The sequence below is a fragment of the Colletotrichum abscissum genome, assembly GCF_030869225.1.
Source record: "Colletotrichum abscissum strain IMI 504890 chromosome Unknown Scaffold_13.1, whole genome shotgun sequence".
NCBI lineage: Eukaryota > Fungi > Ascomycota > Sordariomycetes > Glomerellales > Glomerellaceae > Colletotrichum > Colletotrichum abscissum.
Genome location: NW_026850021.1, coordinates 97,984 through 117,059, shown reverse-complemented (window position 1 = coordinate 117,059; position 19,076 = coordinate 97,984). Strand labels below are relative to the sequence as shown.

General features: G+C 51.9%; 8 protein-coding genes across 8 annotated transcripts; 3 read left to right on the top strand and 5 right to left on the bottom strand.

The window, feature by feature from the left end:
* Window positions 1-1,522: 1,522 nt before the first annotated feature.
* On the top strand, window positions 1,523-4,147 carry CABS01_06193 (uncharacterized protein; the record flags this gene model as incomplete). Its single annotated transcript, XM_060539559.1, has 2 exons — window positions 1,523-1,684; window positions 1,748-4,147. The coding sequence occupies 2 exons, from the start codon at window positions 1,523-1,525 to the stop codon at window positions 4,145-4,147; spliced, it is 2,562 nt and encodes an 853-aa protein (XP_060404096.1).
* Window positions 4,148-4,476: 329 nt separating this feature from the next.
* Window positions 4,477-6,349, bottom strand: CABS01_06192 (aldo/keto reductase; the record flags this gene model as incomplete). The annotated part of the gene is made up of 5 exons (XM_060539558.1): window positions 4,477-4,875; window positions 4,938-5,024; window positions 5,081-5,224; window positions 5,286-5,456; window positions 5,510-6,349. The coding sequence occupies 5 exons, from the start codon at window positions 6,347-6,349 to the stop codon at window positions 4,477-4,479; spliced, it is 1,641 nt and encodes a 546-aa protein (XP_060404095.1).
* Window positions 6,350-6,832: 483 nt separating this feature from the next.
* On the top strand, window positions 6,833-9,074 carry CABS01_06191 (fungal specific transcription factor domain-containing protein; the record flags this gene model as incomplete). The annotated part of the gene is made up of 6 exons (XM_060539557.1): window positions 6,833-6,870; window positions 7,124-7,441; window positions 7,567-7,989; window positions 8,047-8,324; window positions 8,377-8,624; window positions 8,685-9,074. 6 exons carry the CDS (start codon window positions 6,833-6,835, stop codon window positions 9,072-9,074), a joined length of 1,695 nt encoding a protein of 564 aa, XP_060404094.1.
* Window positions 9,075-9,124: 50 nt separating this feature from the next.
* CABS01_06190 (uncharacterized protein) lies at window positions 9,125-9,557 on the bottom strand (the record flags this gene model as incomplete). Its single annotated transcript, XM_060539556.1, has 2 exons — window positions 9,125-9,318; window positions 9,377-9,557. 2 exons carry the CDS (start codon window positions 9,555-9,557, stop codon window positions 9,125-9,127), a joined length of 375 nt encoding a protein of 124 aa, XP_060404093.1.
* Window positions 9,558-9,989: 432 nt separating this feature from the next.
* CABS01_06189 (amino acid permease) lies at window positions 9,990-11,871 on the top strand (the record flags this gene model as incomplete). Its single annotated transcript, XM_060539555.1, has 7 exons — window positions 9,990-10,145; window positions 10,206-10,419; window positions 10,491-10,645; window positions 10,699-11,048; window positions 11,108-11,538; window positions 11,598-11,678; window positions 11,750-11,871. 7 exons carry the CDS (start codon window positions 9,990-9,992, stop codon window positions 11,869-11,871), a joined length of 1,509 nt encoding a protein of 502 aa, XP_060404092.1.
* Window positions 11,872-12,411: 540 nt separating this feature from the next.
* CABS01_06188 (uncharacterized protein) lies at window positions 12,412-13,407 on the bottom strand (the record flags this gene model as incomplete). Its single annotated transcript, XM_060539554.1, has 4 exons — window positions 12,412-12,972; window positions 13,029-13,232; window positions 13,293-13,310; window positions 13,363-13,407. The coding sequence occupies 4 exons, from the start codon at window positions 13,405-13,407 to the stop codon at window positions 12,412-12,414; spliced, it is 828 nt and encodes a 275-aa protein (XP_060404091.1).
* Window positions 13,408-14,279: 872 nt separating this feature from the next.
* Window positions 14,280-18,167, bottom strand: CABS01_06187 (linoleate diol synthase; the record flags this gene model as incomplete). Its single annotated transcript, XM_060539553.1, has 5 exons — window positions 14,280-14,874; window positions 14,931-15,968; window positions 16,029-17,090; window positions 17,137-17,357; window positions 17,415-18,167. Coding segments are annotated over 5 exons (3,669 nt in total), but the record flags the coding sequence as incomplete, so codon positions are not given.
* Window positions 18,168-18,583: 416 nt separating this feature from the next.
* On the bottom strand, window positions 18,584-18,970 carry CABS01_06186 (uncharacterized protein; the record flags this gene model as incomplete). The annotated part of the gene is made up of 1 exon (XM_060539552.1): window positions 18,584-18,970. One exon carries the CDS (start codon window positions 18,968-18,970, stop codon window positions 18,584-18,586), a length of 387 nt encoding a protein of 128 aa, XP_060404089.1.
* Window positions 18,971-19,076: the final 106 nt, after the last annotated feature.

The window sequence follows — 19,076 nt, the reverse complement described above, 5'->3', positions numbered from 1 at the left end:
TCAATTCACTCCCGCGGCCCGGCGTACGAAGCCAAGATTCCTTCCGCAGGACCTCGCGTTGTCTCCGTGAAGACTGGTAATGGTGTGTAGTCTCGTATGAACTCGTCTTTTTTTACTCTCCCGCAGCTCAGTGGGTGTGGCCAGGCGGTGGACCACTTACGCGACGGCTCGTACGACCGCGGGGGTGCTAGGGTAAGAAGATTGAGTGGAATGAGAACCGTAATCGTAGACGAACCGCGCCAATGTGTCTCGAGTCTCAGCGAGAGAACTTCCCCAGTAGTCTGCAAGAGAGGCAGGGAGACTCAACAATCTGAACCTTTGGTGCGAATAATGAGGGGGAAAAGATCTTTGTACGAGTATCAGAATCCAGGTGAAACAAGCTGCGGCTTAGACCACATTCCCCACGGAGACACGAAGCGATCAGAGTGCCCGTGGTTGAGAAAACTTCCGACTTTCGACCGACTCTGCCGCGCTAGAAACGCGAGGGGGGAAGGGATGAGTCGATATACTGGATTCCGGATCTGCAGCACCGTACGCACGGCGCGTCAAAGTGTTCGTGCCAGCAGCCATCGCTTGTCACCCTTGTGTCAGTCTACGAGATTCAAACCAGTCGTGCCTTGCTCAACTCCGCGCCCCTTCGCATCGGGACGGCCAAAAAGGGAACCTGTGCCTGTTTGTTGCTGGTTTCTTGAGTATTCTGTGTCGTTTCTGGTATATCAAACCCCAGCAGACCTTCCCGTCTCGGTCTCGCCTCGATACTTTTTGCGGGCTTCATCCATGTTTGGTTCGCAAGTCAGCAGCGTAGCATCCTATCCAAGAGATGTTACAGCTCTAGTCCTAGTACCGAGGTCTGAACGAACTCAAGCTCGTGGGTGGTCCTTCCAGTCTTCTAGAATGCTACTCCCGAGACGGAACCCCTTGGCCGCCGATTAGCTCTCGGCGCGAGCCCGGGTGTCTGGCCTCAGGGCCGGCTTGTCGAAGCCGAAGTGTGGATCTCCGACCGGAAACCCCCCGTTTTGTGTGCTGACAAGAAGCAGACAGCCAACGAACAGGTTCTCTTAATCCCACTAACCAGGGTCGAATCTCCAAGATCGCTTTCTCTCAGGATATTTCTCGACCGGGTTTTTTTGATGGCCAGACCCACAGAGTCATCTCCGCGTTCTCTTAACTGCTAGTTATGTACCCCGCACTGCAATCTCCAGAGTATCTTCACTACGATACCGGCTTATCGGTGAAGTTTCTTCTTCGCCGGCATTCAAAAGTAAAGGAAGATACTTACCTCGGCCTTCTACTACTGCCCCAGACCATCCCTTAATGACCGATGCAGGGCTAGGTATCTGAACAAGCTTGAAAGAAGCTGATCAAGTGATGATATGCGATGTAACGCGATAAGATGGGAGATGGAGCCACGGTGAAGGGACCTGCAAGAGCTCTCAAGTATGAAAGTGTACCGACGCCGGTGAATGTTTTTGCGGGTTCTTGTTGATTCATCCTCCCTCATGAGTTGTGTACGCGAATGAAGATGAGAGTAAACTCTGCATTTTGGATAGCCTCATTGGCATTACCTGCCTCCGCGGTCCACCCCTGGCTCGACAAGACCCTGCCTTACGAGGAGCGTCTCCTGTCTTTCATCGCCCAGCTAAATGACACCCAAAAGCATGCCATGGTTCAAGGCGATACTGAAGTCAGACTTTCAACTCCATATTACCCATGAAAAGTGAGAGAGCTCATGCTAATTAACCCGTAGCTGACAGATAACGGAACCGGCGTCAACGCCTGCATCGGGCACATTCAAGGAAACTCATCTCTTGGCATTCCCGGCATTTGCATGGGCGATGGGCCTGCCGGTGTCGGCAACTCGCTCGATAATGTGGCCGCTTTCCCAGCTCCAGTTGTCGCGGCGAGCTCCTGGGACACATCGATACAGTATGAGTTTGGCCAGGCACTCGCACAAGAGCACATGGGCAAAGGCCGCAATATCGTCCTTGCGCCTACCATCAACATCCTTCGCTCTCCGTTGTGGGCTCGCGCTGCCGAAACTCTGTCCGAAGACCCATGGCTGACAGCCCGTATGGCGGTCGCCGGTACGATGGGCATCCAAAGTCAAGGAGCTCTGGCGTGCCCGAAGCATTTCGCTGCGTATAACCAGGATACGAATCGTTTCGGCAACGGTCCGGAGTGGGTAACAGTCGATGCGGTGGTCGACGAAAGGACGATGCATGAGCTTTATCTACCGGCTTTCAAAGCCAGTGTGCAAGAGGCAGATGCAGCGAGCGTCATGTGCTCCTACAACCGACTCAATGGCTTCTTCACCTGTGAGAACGACTGGCTCCTCAACCAGACTCTTCGTCAAGACTGGGGGTTTGAAGGGTTTGTGGTCGCAGATTGGTATTTCTCTACAAGAAGCACCGTTGCTGCTGTCATGGCTGGGCTCGACATCTCAATGCCCGGCGGAGACTTGACGGATAGCTACGGCTTCCCTGCTTACTACGGCGAGCTACTGGTGGAAGCCATCAATAATGGGTCGATACCCCATGCGCGACTTGACGATATGGTTCAAAGGGTCTGGCGGTACATGTTCAAGCTTGGACAGGTCGACGATCCGGTGACTGGAGACTCAACGGCCCACGTACGTACCCAGGAGCATCTGGATCTCGCGCAGCGAATGGTTGAAGAGGGCGCAGTTCTGCTGAAGAATGACGAAAGTACCCTTCCTCTCTCTCCTGAAAAGTATTCTAAAATTGCTGTCTTTGGCATTGGAGCAACTGCTGAGAACCAGGTCTCTGAAAACCACGGTGGCTTTGTTATTGACTCTACCATGGTTGTTCAAGCACCCTTCGATGCGATCAAACGTCGAGGAGATGCAGAAAATATCACAGCCAAGTACTCCATGGCTTACCCTGGCACTGGACAGTTTCCCACGATTCCCTCGAACATGTTTAAAGATGGAGGCGTCAACGTGACGTATTACAAGACAACCGACTTCACCGGGCCTGTCGACATGACCGACCTTATTCCCAACATTACCATCGCTACGTATCCGACAGCTCTCTGGCAAGCATATCCAGACGTTTTCTCGGCTGTCTATGAGGCGGTATTTCTTCCAAACACGACAGGAATGTACTATTTCTCCATGTATGGTCAGGGTACTGCGATGCTCTATTTGGATGACGAACTCGTGGCCAACATGTCCTATGCCAATTTTGGGAACTATATCCAAGGCGCAGCGTATCTTGAAGCGAGATCCGAGGTCAAGCTTCGGTTGGAATACGACATGGGCTACTCTTTGTCTACTGGTGCGTATGGGATCAGTCTTGGAGTAGACATCGGCAACCAGACCCGAGACACAACTGCCGACGAGCTGGCCAAGTGGGCAGATATCAGCCTTATCTTCGCCTCAGACCGGATATCTGAGGGAGCTGATAGCGGCCTTGGACTCTCTCTACCTGGTGACCAGGACGTGATCATCAGCCGGCTCGCCAGTATTTCCAAGAAAACCGTCGTGGTCCTGAACACAAACTCGGCAGTTCTGATGCCTTGGCTTGAGCAAGTCGAAGGCGTCATGGAGATTTGGTATCCTGGCCAACAGGTTGGGCTTGCGTTAGAGCGTCTTCTCTTCGGTGATGTAAGCCCGAGCGGGAAGTTGCCATTGACCTTCCCCAAGAACCTCAACGACACTATACGTATCAGTACCAACATCGAAGTGCCCTACGAAGAAGGCCTCTATGTGGGGTACAAGGCTTATGATCAGAGCGGAATCGAACCGTTATTTCCGTTCGGTCATGGCTTGACGTATTCTAACTTTAGTCTATCCGGATTGGAGGTATCATCAAATTACAGCGCTATACTCGTCAGAACGACCTTGTTGAATCAAGGAAATAGCAAGGCAAAAGAGGTCGTTCAGCTCTACGTTGGATTCCCGGACGCTGCGAAGGAGCCACCAAAGTTGCTCAGGGCTTTTCAAAAAGTAGAGGTCCAAGCTGGGGAGACCAAGGCTGTGGAGTTGTTGGTGAAGATTGAGGATCTCATGGTGTGGGACACTTTGACTGAGGCCTGGATATTTGTAGATGGTCAATATGAGGTTCTCGTGGGATTCTCGGCGGGAAGTATCCAGGAGAGACAGGTAGTAGAGTTAAGCCGAGGCTAGAGTCCTTTTCCTGAGAGTGGATAATGTTGAGATTGATTGCCCTCGAATCAACGCAGCATGGTTTAGGAACTTGGTAGATCAATATCTACCAGAGTGTGATTTTACAGAATGTAAATCATTTACTTTTCAAGGATCTTGCCTCTGATACCCTTCACGTGCCCATCCCTGCCAGCGATTGAGGGAGTTCCCGACCAGACACTATCTTCGTCTTTAGGGCCTCTAATCAGATGGGTCTTATGTAAAACAGGGATGAATAATTTCACGGTAGCTATAAAACTCTTCTCGCCATCGAAAGGCTCCTAAGTAAGACCCGTATCAACAACTGAGTACTAGCGATACTCCCCTCCGCAGTCTCCCATCGCGTCAAACATCTCCGACCTCCTGCTCCTGTTCAATACCTCTTCAATCAGGTCTCGATCCTCCTGGCTTAGAGACCATCCCAGACTCGCCAGGTTCTCATCCGCGCGCTCACTGATACCCATCCTAGTCCCAACAATAACTGCCCCAACGTAGGGGAAGTCCAACACCCAACGAGTGGCCACGTTGGAAAGACTGACGCTATGTCTTGACGCGATCGATTTAAGCACTTTCAAGAGATCCTGGAACAGATCCCAGCCTCCCCAGCTTCGGATCATAGCGTAATACTTGCGCTGGCTCGGCGTAATCGCCTCGTCGTAGAGATCCGGCTGCCCCTTTCCTAGCCACTTCTCGGCGAGGAACCCACCACACTACATCGACAGCTGTTAGCCTTCAAGCGGACGAATCATGCCAGTCATCTCCTGCAGCTTACCAGTGTTCCGTATGTCAAGAGTTTGATATCATGTTCCTGGCAGACCTTGCCCATGCGGACCTCGGGCCTGCTATCGATCAACGAAAACTAGGGCCCATCAGTTTCAGCCCCTTAGCCTTTCAGTTGGCGGAAGTTCAGTATACCTGTACTTGATTTGAATGTATTCTGACGCCCTTATCGATGGCGACTTGCATGTGCTCAGTATCGAAGTTGCATAGCCCCAAAGCCTTGACGCGCGAGTCTTCTTCAAGAAATCGCAACGCCTCCACATATTGAGGGTCCTCATACTGTCATGGGGCCTCAGTTAGCCACCATCAAAATTCCGGGCAGGCCTATATGGCTACTTACGAATTGCCAATGAAATTGAAGCAGGTCGATCTTATCTGTCTGTAATCTCCGGCACCTTTCAGCTACGTTGGCTTGCACGGCGGCACGTGTAACGATCATGGGGTTGAAGACACAGTACTTGGTCGCTGCGAACGTCGAGTCGCTGAAGGGATACGCCGAACGAAAACGACCCTAACTCATTTAGTATCACTTTTCGGGGGAAATGGTATTAATATGAGACTCACAAAGATGATTTCCGCATCACCGTAGTGGTCCGCCATATCGAAGGCTGTAAGACCTACTTCCATGTGCTTGGAGAACTGGGCAATGATTTTGGATGTAGGTGCTGAGCCCCAGGATGGACTAGACATTTGCCAAAGCCCGGTGAATAATCTAGGCAATTTGAAGCCATTCATCTCAAACGTCTCCCTCGCATCCACAGGGCCTGCAAGAGATGCGATTAGGCCCGATGTACCGATTAAAGGCATATCGAGGACTGGAAGTGGCACTCCAAGAAGCATTGAAGTCGCAAAAAGTGCCCTCGTATAGGGATATTCCATTCCTTTCTCTTCTATTATGGCTCTGCACTCGAGAAGAGACTCGTGCAAATTGGTCACGGCGTCGCGCTCATCGTCTAGCAGACTTTCGCGCGCAGCAGATAGCAGCCTTTTCTCAACGGCGGTCATGATCTGGACGATATCACCATCCACGGATGCCAAGACAGCATGCGTTTTCTCCTTGGTAGTCTCTGGATCGACGAGAAGCTTAATGCCGCCCCTTACCACCCTGGTCATGAGCGGAATGCTCTCAAGACTGAGCCCGCATCCCAGCATGCAACGAATTGTTGCCTGAGTCTTTCTCAAAGTTGCTTCCGAAGACAACTCGCCTTGAGCTGACAGCAACGCTGCATCTCTGACATAAGTTCGGGTTTCGGCCTCGAAAGTTGTGGTGACGTCCGGGTGCGCAGCCAACAGTGAGCGCATGATGACCCGTAGGTTCGCAGCGGGGAGATTCGTGATAATGGTGTCCGTCATCATGTTGACGTGCGCCGTCTTGGCGCTTTGGCCCTCTGGTTTTGCCGCCATTTCGTTTGTATTGTCTTCTGGAAGGTGAGTGACTATGTGTTTCTGAAGGTCTCTTGACAAAATTTATGTTCTCTCTTCAGTCTTCGATTTCGACAGCTTCCATGTAAGCCTTCTCTTCGGTGTCCAACGAAATGGACGATGCTGCTGCTGCTGCTGCAGGGACAAGCTGAACCCTGATTTCGAGCCAGCATACGCCGGCATTCATCTCAACTACCAGTAGCCATCGGCGATCAATGACTCTGACGGTAGCTTGCCGGCTCATTACTCGGTTATCTTTACCCACGTCACACCACAGGGAACGGCGGGGAGAAAAGTGGGTGAAGATAGGGAAAGAAATCCGAAAAGGGTTCTCAGCACCCCCGAAGCCGGCGAATTCCATCCCTTAGCCTTATCGAGTCCAACTGCCGGTCATCCTTAGTGTTGACTTCACGAATGGTAGCCGGCGATCTAGCACAGTAAAGCAGGAGTAAAGCAGCATACACAATGGAACACACCCAAGCATCGCCATTTCTCAAGCCCGTGTAAGACGCAGCGGTCTGTGATGCCAGCAACATCTGCGCCGACTGACAGACATGCCTTCGATCAGTTCCAAGGCGTGCCTTCAATGCAGGAGTGTCAAGATGAAATGCATCACCGCAGATGATGCAACGGTTTGCGATCGATGTACCCGGAAGTCATTAACGTGCATTTTCCAAGATCACCGCCGTGGAAGAAAACCAGGGACTCGGTGCGTACCACCTGGAGAAACAGTGCTATAGCGATTAACAGTTCAAGAATCACGCCCAAGCGCAAAGCCCAGATCTCGACAGCACCAGCCGCTTCTTCTCAGTCGGTACAACAAAGGCAGATTGAGGAGAGAAGTGAACTGGCGCAGGCAATTCAACGAAGTCCAGACTGGAGCAACGGAAGCCTGCAGCCTGCTGGGCTGTTCAGTCGTGCAGCCACTCGAGGCAGTTTCTCACTTGGAAGCATATTGAATGCTTCAGAATCGACCACTTCAGAGGCACAGCAAGAAGAGTCGCGGGTCCCTGCAGATGATCCAATTCAACTTGGTCTCCTCAATTCTTCCATCGCCTCGTCTCTGTTCGAAAAGTGAGTTCAAGAATGCCAACGCACCTGTCACAACCCTGTTCCACCCCGCCACTTTGAAGCATCTTCGTCTCTAGCTTCTCCCTTTCCGCTCTCGCCACGACAGGACAAGAGTAACCTGTGAATAGTTTCATGGAATCTCTCAATCCATACATAAGCCAATTGGACCCGTACCTGCACACCTTCAGCCGGATCCGACAGGAGTCTTCATTCCTTCTGACGGCAATCCTATCCGCAGCCTCAAAGGCATTCAATCCTGCTCTATACAAGAGACTCCGCGACCATGCAGAAGGTATCCTTGCCTCTACGTTCAGAAAAGGAACCAAATCAGTTGAGACTGCCCAAGCGGTGATGATCTTGACCTATTGGAAAGAGTCTGAAGACACACGTGCCTGGATGCTCCTGGGATACGTGATCAGGATGGGCATGGAATTGGGCTGGCATCGGCTGGCTCCTTATTCGCCGCAATCAAACGCGGCCATGGACTTGGAGCGACGTCAAGCCAGGAACATCGAGAGAACCTGGCTGATTCTCTTTGTTTACGATCGAAGGTAAGATGGAGATCAAGACTGAGCGAAGATGGTAGCTCAAGAGCTAACAGGGCGTAGCATGAGCTTACAAACTGGAAAGCCGTGGATGATTGAACGAAGTGAGTTCATCGAGTCTATTGAGCCATGGTGTAAAGATGCAATGGCTACTACTGGTGATTGCCTGCTCGGTGCGCTGGTAACACTACGACTGTTGAGTTCAGAGGTTTTCAGGCTACTGGGACCGAGGTCAAGTCGAGTTCGCGCCAGACAACTACACAGTCTCGAATCTCTCCTTGCAATTATCAAGAGCAGAATCGAGGAGTGGGAGTCGAGGTGGCTCAGGGTCGCAGATACAGGTATGCTCAAACCCCAAGCCGTGAAAGTTAGCTAGCTAAAGCCTCCAACTAGACAGCTGCCATCCTTTTTTAATCCAGTTCTATGGCACACATCTCAAGTTACAACTGTTCTCTTTGCCATTACAGGACATCTTAGCACAGTCGGATCCAAACATGACCTACCATATGGAGGCTCTCTGGGTTAGCTACTCAAGTGCCCTGGAGATGCTGCATCTCATCTGCCGTCACTCTTCTTGGCTTTACTTTACCCAAGACTCTGTTCATGTGATGACTGCCTATAGTGCAGCATTCTTGATCAAGGTTAGACCATTGGGAAACTTTCTACTGTTCTTCTTTATTTGAAGGCTGACTGGAATCTAGCTCATGCTATCTACGTCCCATTCCATCGCCGGCCAAATTCAACCAGCCATTCAAAGTGCAATTTCGGGTGCAGCCTTGGTTTTCTCCCAGCAAGCTGCGCCGCCGGGCTCGAGTTGCGCACTTCAGTCAAGGTTTCTCGACAACATCTTGGCTAGAATCTCCAAGCCCTCAGCCGAGGCGTCGACGGTAACAGATCTTCCTGAGCATCGTGACCAGCTTCGGGCTGGCGAGCGGGACACGACACGCGAGATCGGGTATGCCGCAACTTCAGGTCGAGCTTTCGGCCAGGCGGAAGGCGCACTGAGTTTGGATTTCGCAGATGATGAGACCTGGGTTGGACTCATGGCTGAAGCTGGTTTCAATACTCAAGATGGTGTATTTTTTGCTTGAACATCGATAAGACCAAGATGAGGTTGAGTACGTGTGTCTGTGTAAGACTTCTACTTGGGCGCATCGGCGTTGCTCAAAGGAACGGCAGTAGTCTCTGAGTGACGGAACGTTCTGATGCCTTCTCGGACAATCTTCAGCTGGGAAGGACAGCAGGGATCCGGGCATGCGATCAACGCATCGGTTGTCATCCAGTCGTTCTTGGCAGTTACTCGTTGCTTTGCAGCGAGTAGGGGTAGCACCGATGCTGTTTTCGAGAATCAGCAATTATGACTCTGGAGTAGATAGGGTCGGTATTCGCGTACATAAGCTGTATATGCTGATGCCTTGATCTGGTGGCAAATGCAACATCTCACCCTTCAGCGTGAAGTAATCCCCTTCTTTGGCACCACACATAATCCTCTTGCCTGGTGGACAGACGACCTCGACCCGCAGGTCGAATAACTGAAAGGCGTCCTCGGAACTTGAAGAAGAAATGGGTGCCATGATGCTTGACCTAGGAAAGTCTTATCGTTGAATGCCCTGTGACAGAGCTGCCAAGTCAGGGATCGCGTTCCCCAGGCTTTTATCCAATCTTTGAAGCCGTTCTATCCCCGCACTCACGCGCAACGGGGCTTATCAACCGGCCGGCGTCTCAAACCGAAGCTTGATCCTGGCACCGGCAACTCAAAGTCGATCGTTGACAGCGACCCAGCGCCCGATTGGCTGCGGATATCCTACGACCCTGAATGGCAGCTCCGGGGGCGTTATCAGGACCGACTTTTGGGTGCTTACACTTGTGTCATTCATAATGTTGATCAACCCGTCTTGTTACTCGGAAGAAGTCGCAGCGAGATGCATCCTGGAACTTCAATAGATTTACGAGGCCATCCTATTTGAGCCCTACAGATCCTTATTATTCTGTTCAACTCTTCCATCATGGAGGGGAAGGAAAAGGGCGAGACCACTACTGGTGCAACTCCCGAAGTGGACTCCGGCTCCGGCCAGAGCACCTCTATCCCCGGAGATGGTGAGGGGATCAGGCGTGACTTGGAGTCTCGGCATATTAACATGATTGCAATTGCGGGAATGATTGTGAGTCTACTCAGTATCGACCATTTGGTGGGATGATTTGTCGCCTGATACTGGATCAAGGGAACGGGCTTGTTCTTGAGCTCTGGTACAACCATAGCCACTGCAGGCCCCGCCGGAGCACTTTTGGCCTACATCGTTATGGGGCTCGTCACCGCCGGCGTCTCGTATACGACGGGGGAGATCACGTCCTTCATGCCGTCGACTGGTGGTTTCATTCGACATGCGACCAAGTTTGTTGAGCCAGCACTCGGTGCAGCCACTGGTTGGAACTTTTGTAAGTTCAAGTGCAAAGCCATGAGCTTTGTAAGTGCTGATAGTTTAAGCACAGTCCTGACTTGAGAATAGGGTACACCATGTCGATCTCTGTTCCTGCTGAGATCAGCGCCGCTGCAACTTTAATCCAGTTCTGGAATACCTCCGTCAACCGAGGGGTTTGGATCACAATCTTTCTGGTCTTTATCATCACAGTCAACTTCTGCGGCGTCCGGCTATACGGTGAAGTAAGATACCACTCTTCAACTCAAAAGAACTCTGCAACTTACAAGACAAACAGACCGAAGTTGTGTTCGCTTCTCTAAAGATCATGACAATCATCGGCCTCATCATCGGCGGCCTAGTTATTGATCTCGGTGGCGGCCCCAATGGCGACCGTATAGGTTTCCGATACTGGCAGAACCCCGGCGCCTTCAACAGCTATCTAGTCACCGGCTCATCTGGTAACTTTCTGGCTTTCTGGAAAGTTTTGCTCTCGGCGGCTTTCAGCTACGGCAATATTCAAGTCGTTGCTATTTCGGGCTCCGAGACTCGGCAGCCGAGAAAAATCATTCCAGCGGCTACGAGGAAGACTTTCTTACGCGTATTCTTCTTTTATGTTCTTAGCATTCTAATTGTGGGAATGATTGTGTAAGAAGCTCGTATCTGTGTAGGGACACTACTTGAGGGACTTGTCTAACGAGAAGAAGGCCATCCAACGACCGGTCACTCAGCATCTCGACCGGTACCGCCCAGCAGTCCCCCTTCGTCATCGCCTTCACCCGCTCCGGTGTCTCTGTATTGCCGTCAATCATCAACGCCGTGGTCTGCACTTCGGCCATTAGCAGCGGCTCCGCCTGCGTCTTCATCGCGTCTCGAACCCTCTACGGTCTCAGTTGCGATGGGCACGCGCCTAGGGTCCTTCAGCGCTGCAACAGGTTCGGGACACCTCACTACGCGGTAGGGTTGACCTGCGTCCTCATGCCGCTTGTCTATCTCAACGTGGCCAACAACACCTCTGTCGTCTTTGGATGGTTCGTCAACATTACAACGGTTGCCGGTCTAATCGGTTGGATTGTGATTGAGATCACGTATCTTCGGTTTTTCGCTGGGCTCAAGGCACAAGGCTACTCTAGAAATGGTAAGAGACTGTTCGTGATGACCGTTCACTGTGCATGCTACGCTTACACCTTTAAATAGAGCTTCCATACAAGGTTTCTGGGCAGCCCTATATATCATGGGCGGCCTTAGTGATGGTTGTTCTTGTTGTCTTCTTTTCAGGTAAGCCTCCGCGAATATTCGTGTTACCACCGCAGCATTTCGAGTCATTCCCAACTCACACCATCATTCAGGCTTCGACGTCTTCACAACCGGAAACTTTACCGCCTCGGGGTTCTTGACATGCTATCTCAATGTCTTCATCTTTGCAAGTGAGTTGCCTGCTCCCTTCCTCAACACCGTGGTCATGGGCTAATGCTGTGTCACAAGTCCTGTACATCTTCTTCAAATTCTATCTCAAGTCTCGAGTGATTGCGGTAGGCGAGATGGACTTTGAAACGGAATTCGCTTCAATCCGGTATGAGAAGGCACAAGAAGAAGTGTATGGGCCTGGGAAGTCGGGTTTCAAGCATTCGATTCGTAGAATAATACACGCTGTTTAGGTACAGAACCCAAGATAGGAAAATAAATAGGGATTGCTTGAGGGAAATGCAATGTACTGCAGGAACCAGTAATACTATAGAGCTAAAATACAATGCTTTTAGAGCTAGTACCGACCTATTAAGTACCTGTGCTGAGAACCCCAGTACTAGTATACAACATCTCTTGCCAAACCATACAGATACGGTCTCGTTGAAGAAGCTAGGATTTGGTGTTGCCCCAACCCGGCGCTCCACCGGGACATCGATGGCGTTGATACCGTCTCTTACGCCTATGAAGGTGGCGAAGAGTTGCCTTGGTCTCGGCTTTCCACGGCAGACGTTGCATTAAATGGTCTAGTCGGCTTTCTCCGGGCTCACAGCGAAGCCACCGTTCTAGATCGGAGCCCAGAATCGTCTCCGGACGCAGTCCGGAAGACGGACGTCGAAGAAGGCAAATCATGCAAAGCAATGCCGTTGGCCACAGCATCTGAGCCCGGCGACTCCAATTCACTCGACCTCCCAGCCTCCTCCCTCGCCCGCAATCTCTTCCCCGCCCAGGGCAACAAATTGAAGTATCCTCCACACGCAAACACCCCGCACCAGAGCACAAACTCAGTGGCGTAAATGACGACCCCCAACATATCAAGCCGGCGCTGGAAAAAGAGGGACGCGAGAGAGAATACGTCGCCCGCGGCATCGATACTGACGAAGATGAAAGAGATGCCGCGAACGGTGCGGTGAAGGTAGATGTCCCAGTAGTGTCGGAGTACTCCGGCGGCCAGGAGGGCGGCGGAGAGGGAAGCCATGAGGATCATGGGCCAATCTGTGCCGCGGGCCTTGACAATGCGGAGGCCAATGACGAGGGCGACTTGGATTCCGGCCATGACGGTTGCGATAGGGGCCACGACAGCGAGAGAGCGGAGGATAGACCATTTCTATGAATGAGGTGAGTAAGGCAATTTCAGGTGAGGAATCGTATGGGAGATGTTACTCTTTGGTAGTAGAAGCACTGGGTCCAAGTAGCGAGACTTAGGAATGTCAAGATCTGGGGTTGGATCTGCAGGGCAATGTTGAAGTCCTCGACGATATTGTAGACGCCCAACGGAACGCCGGCCCACGCCCAGAGCATCATCATCGAAGGCTGCAGACCGGTAGCATTATGGCGTCGGTAATTGATGACAATTTGTGGAATAAGCTACGCAACGGCCGACCGTCAGGACGCTATCCGAAAAAATTCAATCCGACCGAAACGCACCTGAATAGACCAGCAGACCTGCAGAGTGTGAGTACTTCTTATTTCACCTCTAGTGACGACGGGAACTTACTGCCCCAAGTGTGCCGAGGGCATTGGCTGCGGCTGGTATGTCCATGACACCAACGTACATGTAAAGACACTCTAACGTTCCGTTGAGTGCTAAGGATGCTAGTCGTAATGACAATTGTAGAAAGACTATCCTTCGATTGCGACAAATTGATTAGACTTATGGGCAAGAGACATACGTACACCATTGCCAATTGAGAGAGATATTGGTACTGCCGTGTCCGGGCATTAATCAATCCGCTATCGGCAACGTGCAGGAAATGAGTTCGGCCCAACACATGGATGACCGGTCGTAAAAAAAAAGCCAAACATAAGGTTCTCTCCCTTTCCAGAATCGAACTAGAGTCAGCCGCCCCATGTATGCAAGGAATCGACACCTGCACCCAAGGTACCTAGCAGGTACTTCTTGTTGGTAGTGGCACATAGGTAGTCAACACAGCTGGACTGCGCGGTCAAAAATATTGGGACTTATTGGGAGGAGTCTGTCAAAGGGCAAAAGAAAGTATCTCTCTCATGTTCAAGATGATGCAATGAAAATGGATCTTTTGCGGAGAAACTGGCTACGATACTTCATGCTGTGACTCCTTATCTCATTACAGAGTAGGTGCCGAGTAGTGGTTACGGTGCTGGGGTTTTCATGGTGCTCAGCCTGCTTTATGTACTGATTTTGTTATTAAACCAAAAGTTTCCATCCGAATACATGAATTAGACAGGCTTAGTTGTTCCTTGTCGTTAGTCCCTTGTTTCTTCGGGCACTGGTCAAAGTCTACCTAACTCACTTGCAACTGATCACGACGATGGAAAGCCAATTAAGGAATCTTTGATTAAACCCAAGTAATCGGTACCCAGTCTCATACAGTACTCCATCATGAATAATCCTACACCCTTTTTTCGTACAAATCAAGTCAACAATTTCCCTTCTTACTCGTCCCACTCGATTCTCATCGTCGTCGGCACAGGCCAGTATGAGCTCTGATCGGCCGTCATGAAGGTGCGCAGACCCAGCCAGGGCTCATCCTTCTTGCTGGCGCCGTTCTGGTTGCTGCCAACAGGAAGACCGACCTGGCCGGGCCAGGCACCGGCAGGCATGTTCTTGAGCTTCCCACGGCCTCCGTTTCCAGTAGGCGTCTTGTCGGCTCTCCTCAGTCCCTTGAGTCCAACAATCTGCTTAAACAGACTCGTCTGCGCCACGCGGCTGATCTCCTTGCCAGCACACCAATGGGGGCCGAGACCGTAGTGGACGTACGACTCGAGAGGGCGGTCGAGACGAACTTCATTGGGGGCCTCAAAGATGGTCGGGTCGCGACCGGCCGTCATCAGGTTGCACAGGACTTTTTGGCCCTTGGGGATCTTGACTTCGTACTTGGTGCCGTCGATATCGTCGTTGATCTTGGGCGTGCGCGAGGTCGGGTCATTGGGGTCCAGGAGGCAAGGAGCGTAGTCGGTAATGACCTGGGTAGTAACGGCCTCACGGTAAACAGCAACGGTGCCGCGGAGTCTGCAACCCTCCAACATGCTGAGACAACGTTAGAGGAATTTCCAACATGCAGGAAGTGTTTAGGTTAGACTTACTACTTCATCAACTTCTCATCCGCCTCAGGTGTATCCTCATGAGCCAGCTTGTAAAGAGTCTTCAGGTGGTCGTGACCCTCTCCAAGGTAGTAGTCGATGCAAAGAGCCATGACTTGCGATTGGTTCGTAACATTGGCGGTGACGACTGGCATGATGGTACCCCAAACGACCTCTTCAATGTCCTTGCCGTCAGCAAGAAGGCGCTCAATGAGATGATTTCCAAAGGTGGGAAGCGAGGCTTCTCCCTCTCTGATCTTGGCGACAATATTCGTGATCAAACCGGCCTTGGAGATGGTCAGGCAAATGAGGCTCATGAGCTTGCCCAAACCTTGACCGAGCTCTCGCGCAATCGTCCGCAGCTTGAAGCTGTTGCCAATGTCCGCATCTAGAAAAACAGACTGGAAAAGGGTGGCGACAACCACATACAATTCCTGGTCAGTGTAAACACCCAGTGGCGAGTCCTCGTTCTTGATGGGCAGGTGGAAGAGGGCGGCATTGAATCGTGTGTTTGTCAAGTTGATGACGTCCCGAACAAGATCAACCTCCCTGACGCCCTTCCTAATGGCAAAACTGTTCTGCTCCAGCAACCGAGGCGTCATATGAGTATACCACTTGAACACTTCCTTCTCCCAAGGACCCGTGATCAAAGCCTTCCTGACGAGAGTGCGGTTCTGTGTGTTGGCCTTGCCATCGCCAGCCAGACAAAAGTCCTTGCCGTGCTCCTTGCCGGGCTGCGCGACCAGGTGACGGATGGCATCGCCCCAGACAACTTTGAAGTCTGTCTGGTTGTACAGAATCTCGCTGACAGCCTTGTGGGAGAAGATGGGAATCATGTTGCGCTTGGTGACTGGCTCCTTCCAGGAGTAGAGATAGGCTCTGTTGATGTCCTCGAGAATCTTCTTGTTCTCGGAGGGCACTGTGAGAGGGAAATGGGCGTAAACGCTGTTCTGCTCGAATGAGTTGGGGAAAGCGCGGAACACCAGCTTGTACAGAACATGGCTCTGGTCAACGTTGTGATCGTAGCTACACTGGTTGAAACTATGCAAAAGTTAGTGGCTATTCGAATTCATCTGCGCAACAGAAATCAGAAATACGTACCCCCAGTTGGTCAGATTCTTCGGCGTGTAGTCGACGGTGTAGAATCGGTCGCCACGAACCAGGGCAACCGCATCAGACAAGATCGCTCTAGTCATGGTGAAGCCGCCACACAACCCACTTCCGGGGGACATGGGCTGCTTAGCCTTCTCAGCAACCAATCCAGGGTACAGTTCAACCTGGTCTGGAGTGCCATAGAGATATCTCAGCTTCTTGACGACTTCGGGGTCCGGGTTGATGTCCTCAAATGTCGGGTGTCTGGTGAGGCCGAAGTGGTCACGGAACTCGTTGAGGGTGGCAACATTCCACTTTCGCGCGTTCATCATACCGAGCACCTCGATTGGCTTCATAATCTCGGGGATTCTGTTCGCGCCGTAAGAACCAGCAACATCCTCGACGGACTCCTTGAAGATCTTGACCAAATCCTCTTCGCGGAACGCACCATCCTTGCCACGCTTCAGGCCGGCGAAGTCGCGCTTGACGGGGTCATCACTGATACGTCTCTCCCAGTCCCTCACAGCGTGGCCAAACTCCATGAGAGTGTAGTCCTTGACATCCTTGGTTACTCCCTTAATCTTGAGTTGCTCGCGGAACGCCTTTTCGGTCCATTTGGCATCCTTGGGGGAAATGGTGCAATGCCACCTGTAGATAAGGTTGAACTCAACAGAGACCTGGTTTCCGGTACCCTCGGGGGTCTCAGCTCTAAGAACGCTCTTGCCCTCAGTGGTACGGGGATCCAGCGCCCAGCTAGAAGGCGAGCGGTTCATGTTCAAGATGGTACGAACGTAGTCGCGAAGGACGATGCTGACGTAGAGACCGCAAGTGATGAGACGCGCTGTTTGGAAAAGGTCGTTGTCAAATTTGACCCAAGCAGTCCAACTGGTCCATTCCTTGTACTCGGGGGTGCTCGTATATTCCTTGTAGGCTGGGGATTCAATCCAGTCCAGGTATCTTGGGTGACCGACTGGAACGGCTTCCTCCGGCTCCGTTGGCTTTTTGGGGGCCTCAGCCTCGGGATCGATGGCATCGCCAGGAGGTCTGTTGAATCGGTTGTTTTCATTGATGCTAATTTCCATTAGTATAGATCGAATTTCGGGATGGACTATCCAACCTTGCAAGCTGTGTAACGATATAATTGTGGAAGCGGTTGAACATCATCAGAAGAACACCGACGCCGGGAGGGAAACCAAGGACTCTCTTGGAAGAGAATGTGTCAGGCTTGAGTCTTCCATCCAGCTTTGTCCTAACTTGATCCTGCTCCTCTTGGTTGCGACCATAGAGAGGAGAAAGGTCGAGGTAGGAGGATGTCTTGTTGATACCACTGAGGCCGTCCTATGGTGTCTTCGATTAGCAACCCGAGTTTCACCAGCGCGAGGGGTATTGTCTCACGGTTTGGAAGATATCATGAGTGATGATGGTAGCCAAGTAGAAGAGGAAGCTTGAGATTTTGTTGGGGTGAGGCTTGAATTCCTCGCCTCTAGCGAAGAGCATATCGAACAGAAGGCTGGGATCTGGCTGATTGGGGGTTTGATAGGTGATTGGCGGAGCTGACCGAGCATATGCTGTGCCAGCTGCGCCCATGGCCGGGCTGTGGATGTTGTTGTTGGAGCCGTCGGCTGCGCGATACTTGAACTTCTCGTCGAGAGTTGTCATAGGCGGATGGTCGATACCATCCCAAAGCTGGTTGATCAAGCCATACTCGAGTTTCTTGCCATTGATGGTGCCGCGAGGCAACTTAGCGAAAAGCTGGATGACGTGCTCCAAGAGCAAATCATTGTCGTTGATCCTGCCTTGCACAGCAGTGATGCCGAATTCGGCCAAAGTCTCGAAGTCCTGGAAGCCGAGTTTCTTGACATCTTGCAAAAGATGTGTCGGTACAGGCTGCTGCGCAGCGGTACCTGGAACTGGCTCAGGGTGCGGTGGGACTGCCGCAAGGGACTTCTGAACGAGGTTGCGAGCAGCCGCCAACTTCTCCGACACCTCCGTGAGGAGAGGCTGGTGCTTGGGGAATTGCTCCTGGGCTTGAGACATGCTGGCGGATAGTCCAGTCGACTGCAAGTTGAAGGAGAGAGAAAAGTTGAACTTGAAGGGAAAAGGAAGGTATCGTTTACACAGGCAGGCTCGGATTTGGGGCGACGGGTTCCTTCATATATGTGTGTGAGCAGGCCGCTTCTTGCCCCATGGAATTGACAGCGGACAACATTGTCCGAGGCGAGCAGATATGGAATTACAGATACCCCTTCCATGACGAGGCGTAGTGGAATCGGGTGAGCCAGTAGACACTGTGCGACATGGTGTTGAGGATCAGGCTGGGATACTTTTTCTCGTTTAGTCCCCTCGTTGGCGCTGAGGTCAGCTCTCGAAGCTCCACAAGGCCGTCATGGGTTTGTGCTAGGCAATAGCGCAAGACGATGAAGCAAATGTATTCCTAGGCTTCCCGCTACTAGTTTGGTCGTCTTGTAGGGCTTCGCTCCCGAGGTACTATGGAGGTACGCCAATCATTGACCAGGCTTGGCCTGATGAAGAAGTCGACGGTGATGAAGAAATGCGTCTGTTGACTAAACATGGGAGACGATTGGCCGGGATGCGAAGCTAGGGACCAACGAACCCCCCCTGCTGTCGTGCGGCGCCGAACCAATAATGGTTGATATCGCAGGCCGACTTCTGCATCGTGGGGGCTGCGAGGGCGCAGCTGAATGTCCCCTGCGTGCCTGCCTACGACTCCGGGTATGGTGGATGGGACAACAGAAGCAGCAAAGAGTTGCAGAGCTTTCCTCTTCCGCCGAGCAAGAAGAGAACGAAAACAGCAAGCACTGTGCAAGACATGATGCTACTAGAGAAGTAGCTGAAGTCAATGAGTTCCTGATGAGGCCAGCGAGATGCGCCAATGACCAATCATCGAAGAGATGATTCGTATGCCAGGCCGCCTCCTTTCTTGGTGCCATGCCAGTTGGAGCGATGACTCTGTCTCAGCCGGGATTTCGGTGAATGTATGGGCGCCGGCGGGGGAGATGAGATCGTATTTGCGCGACACCTACGGATACCACAAGT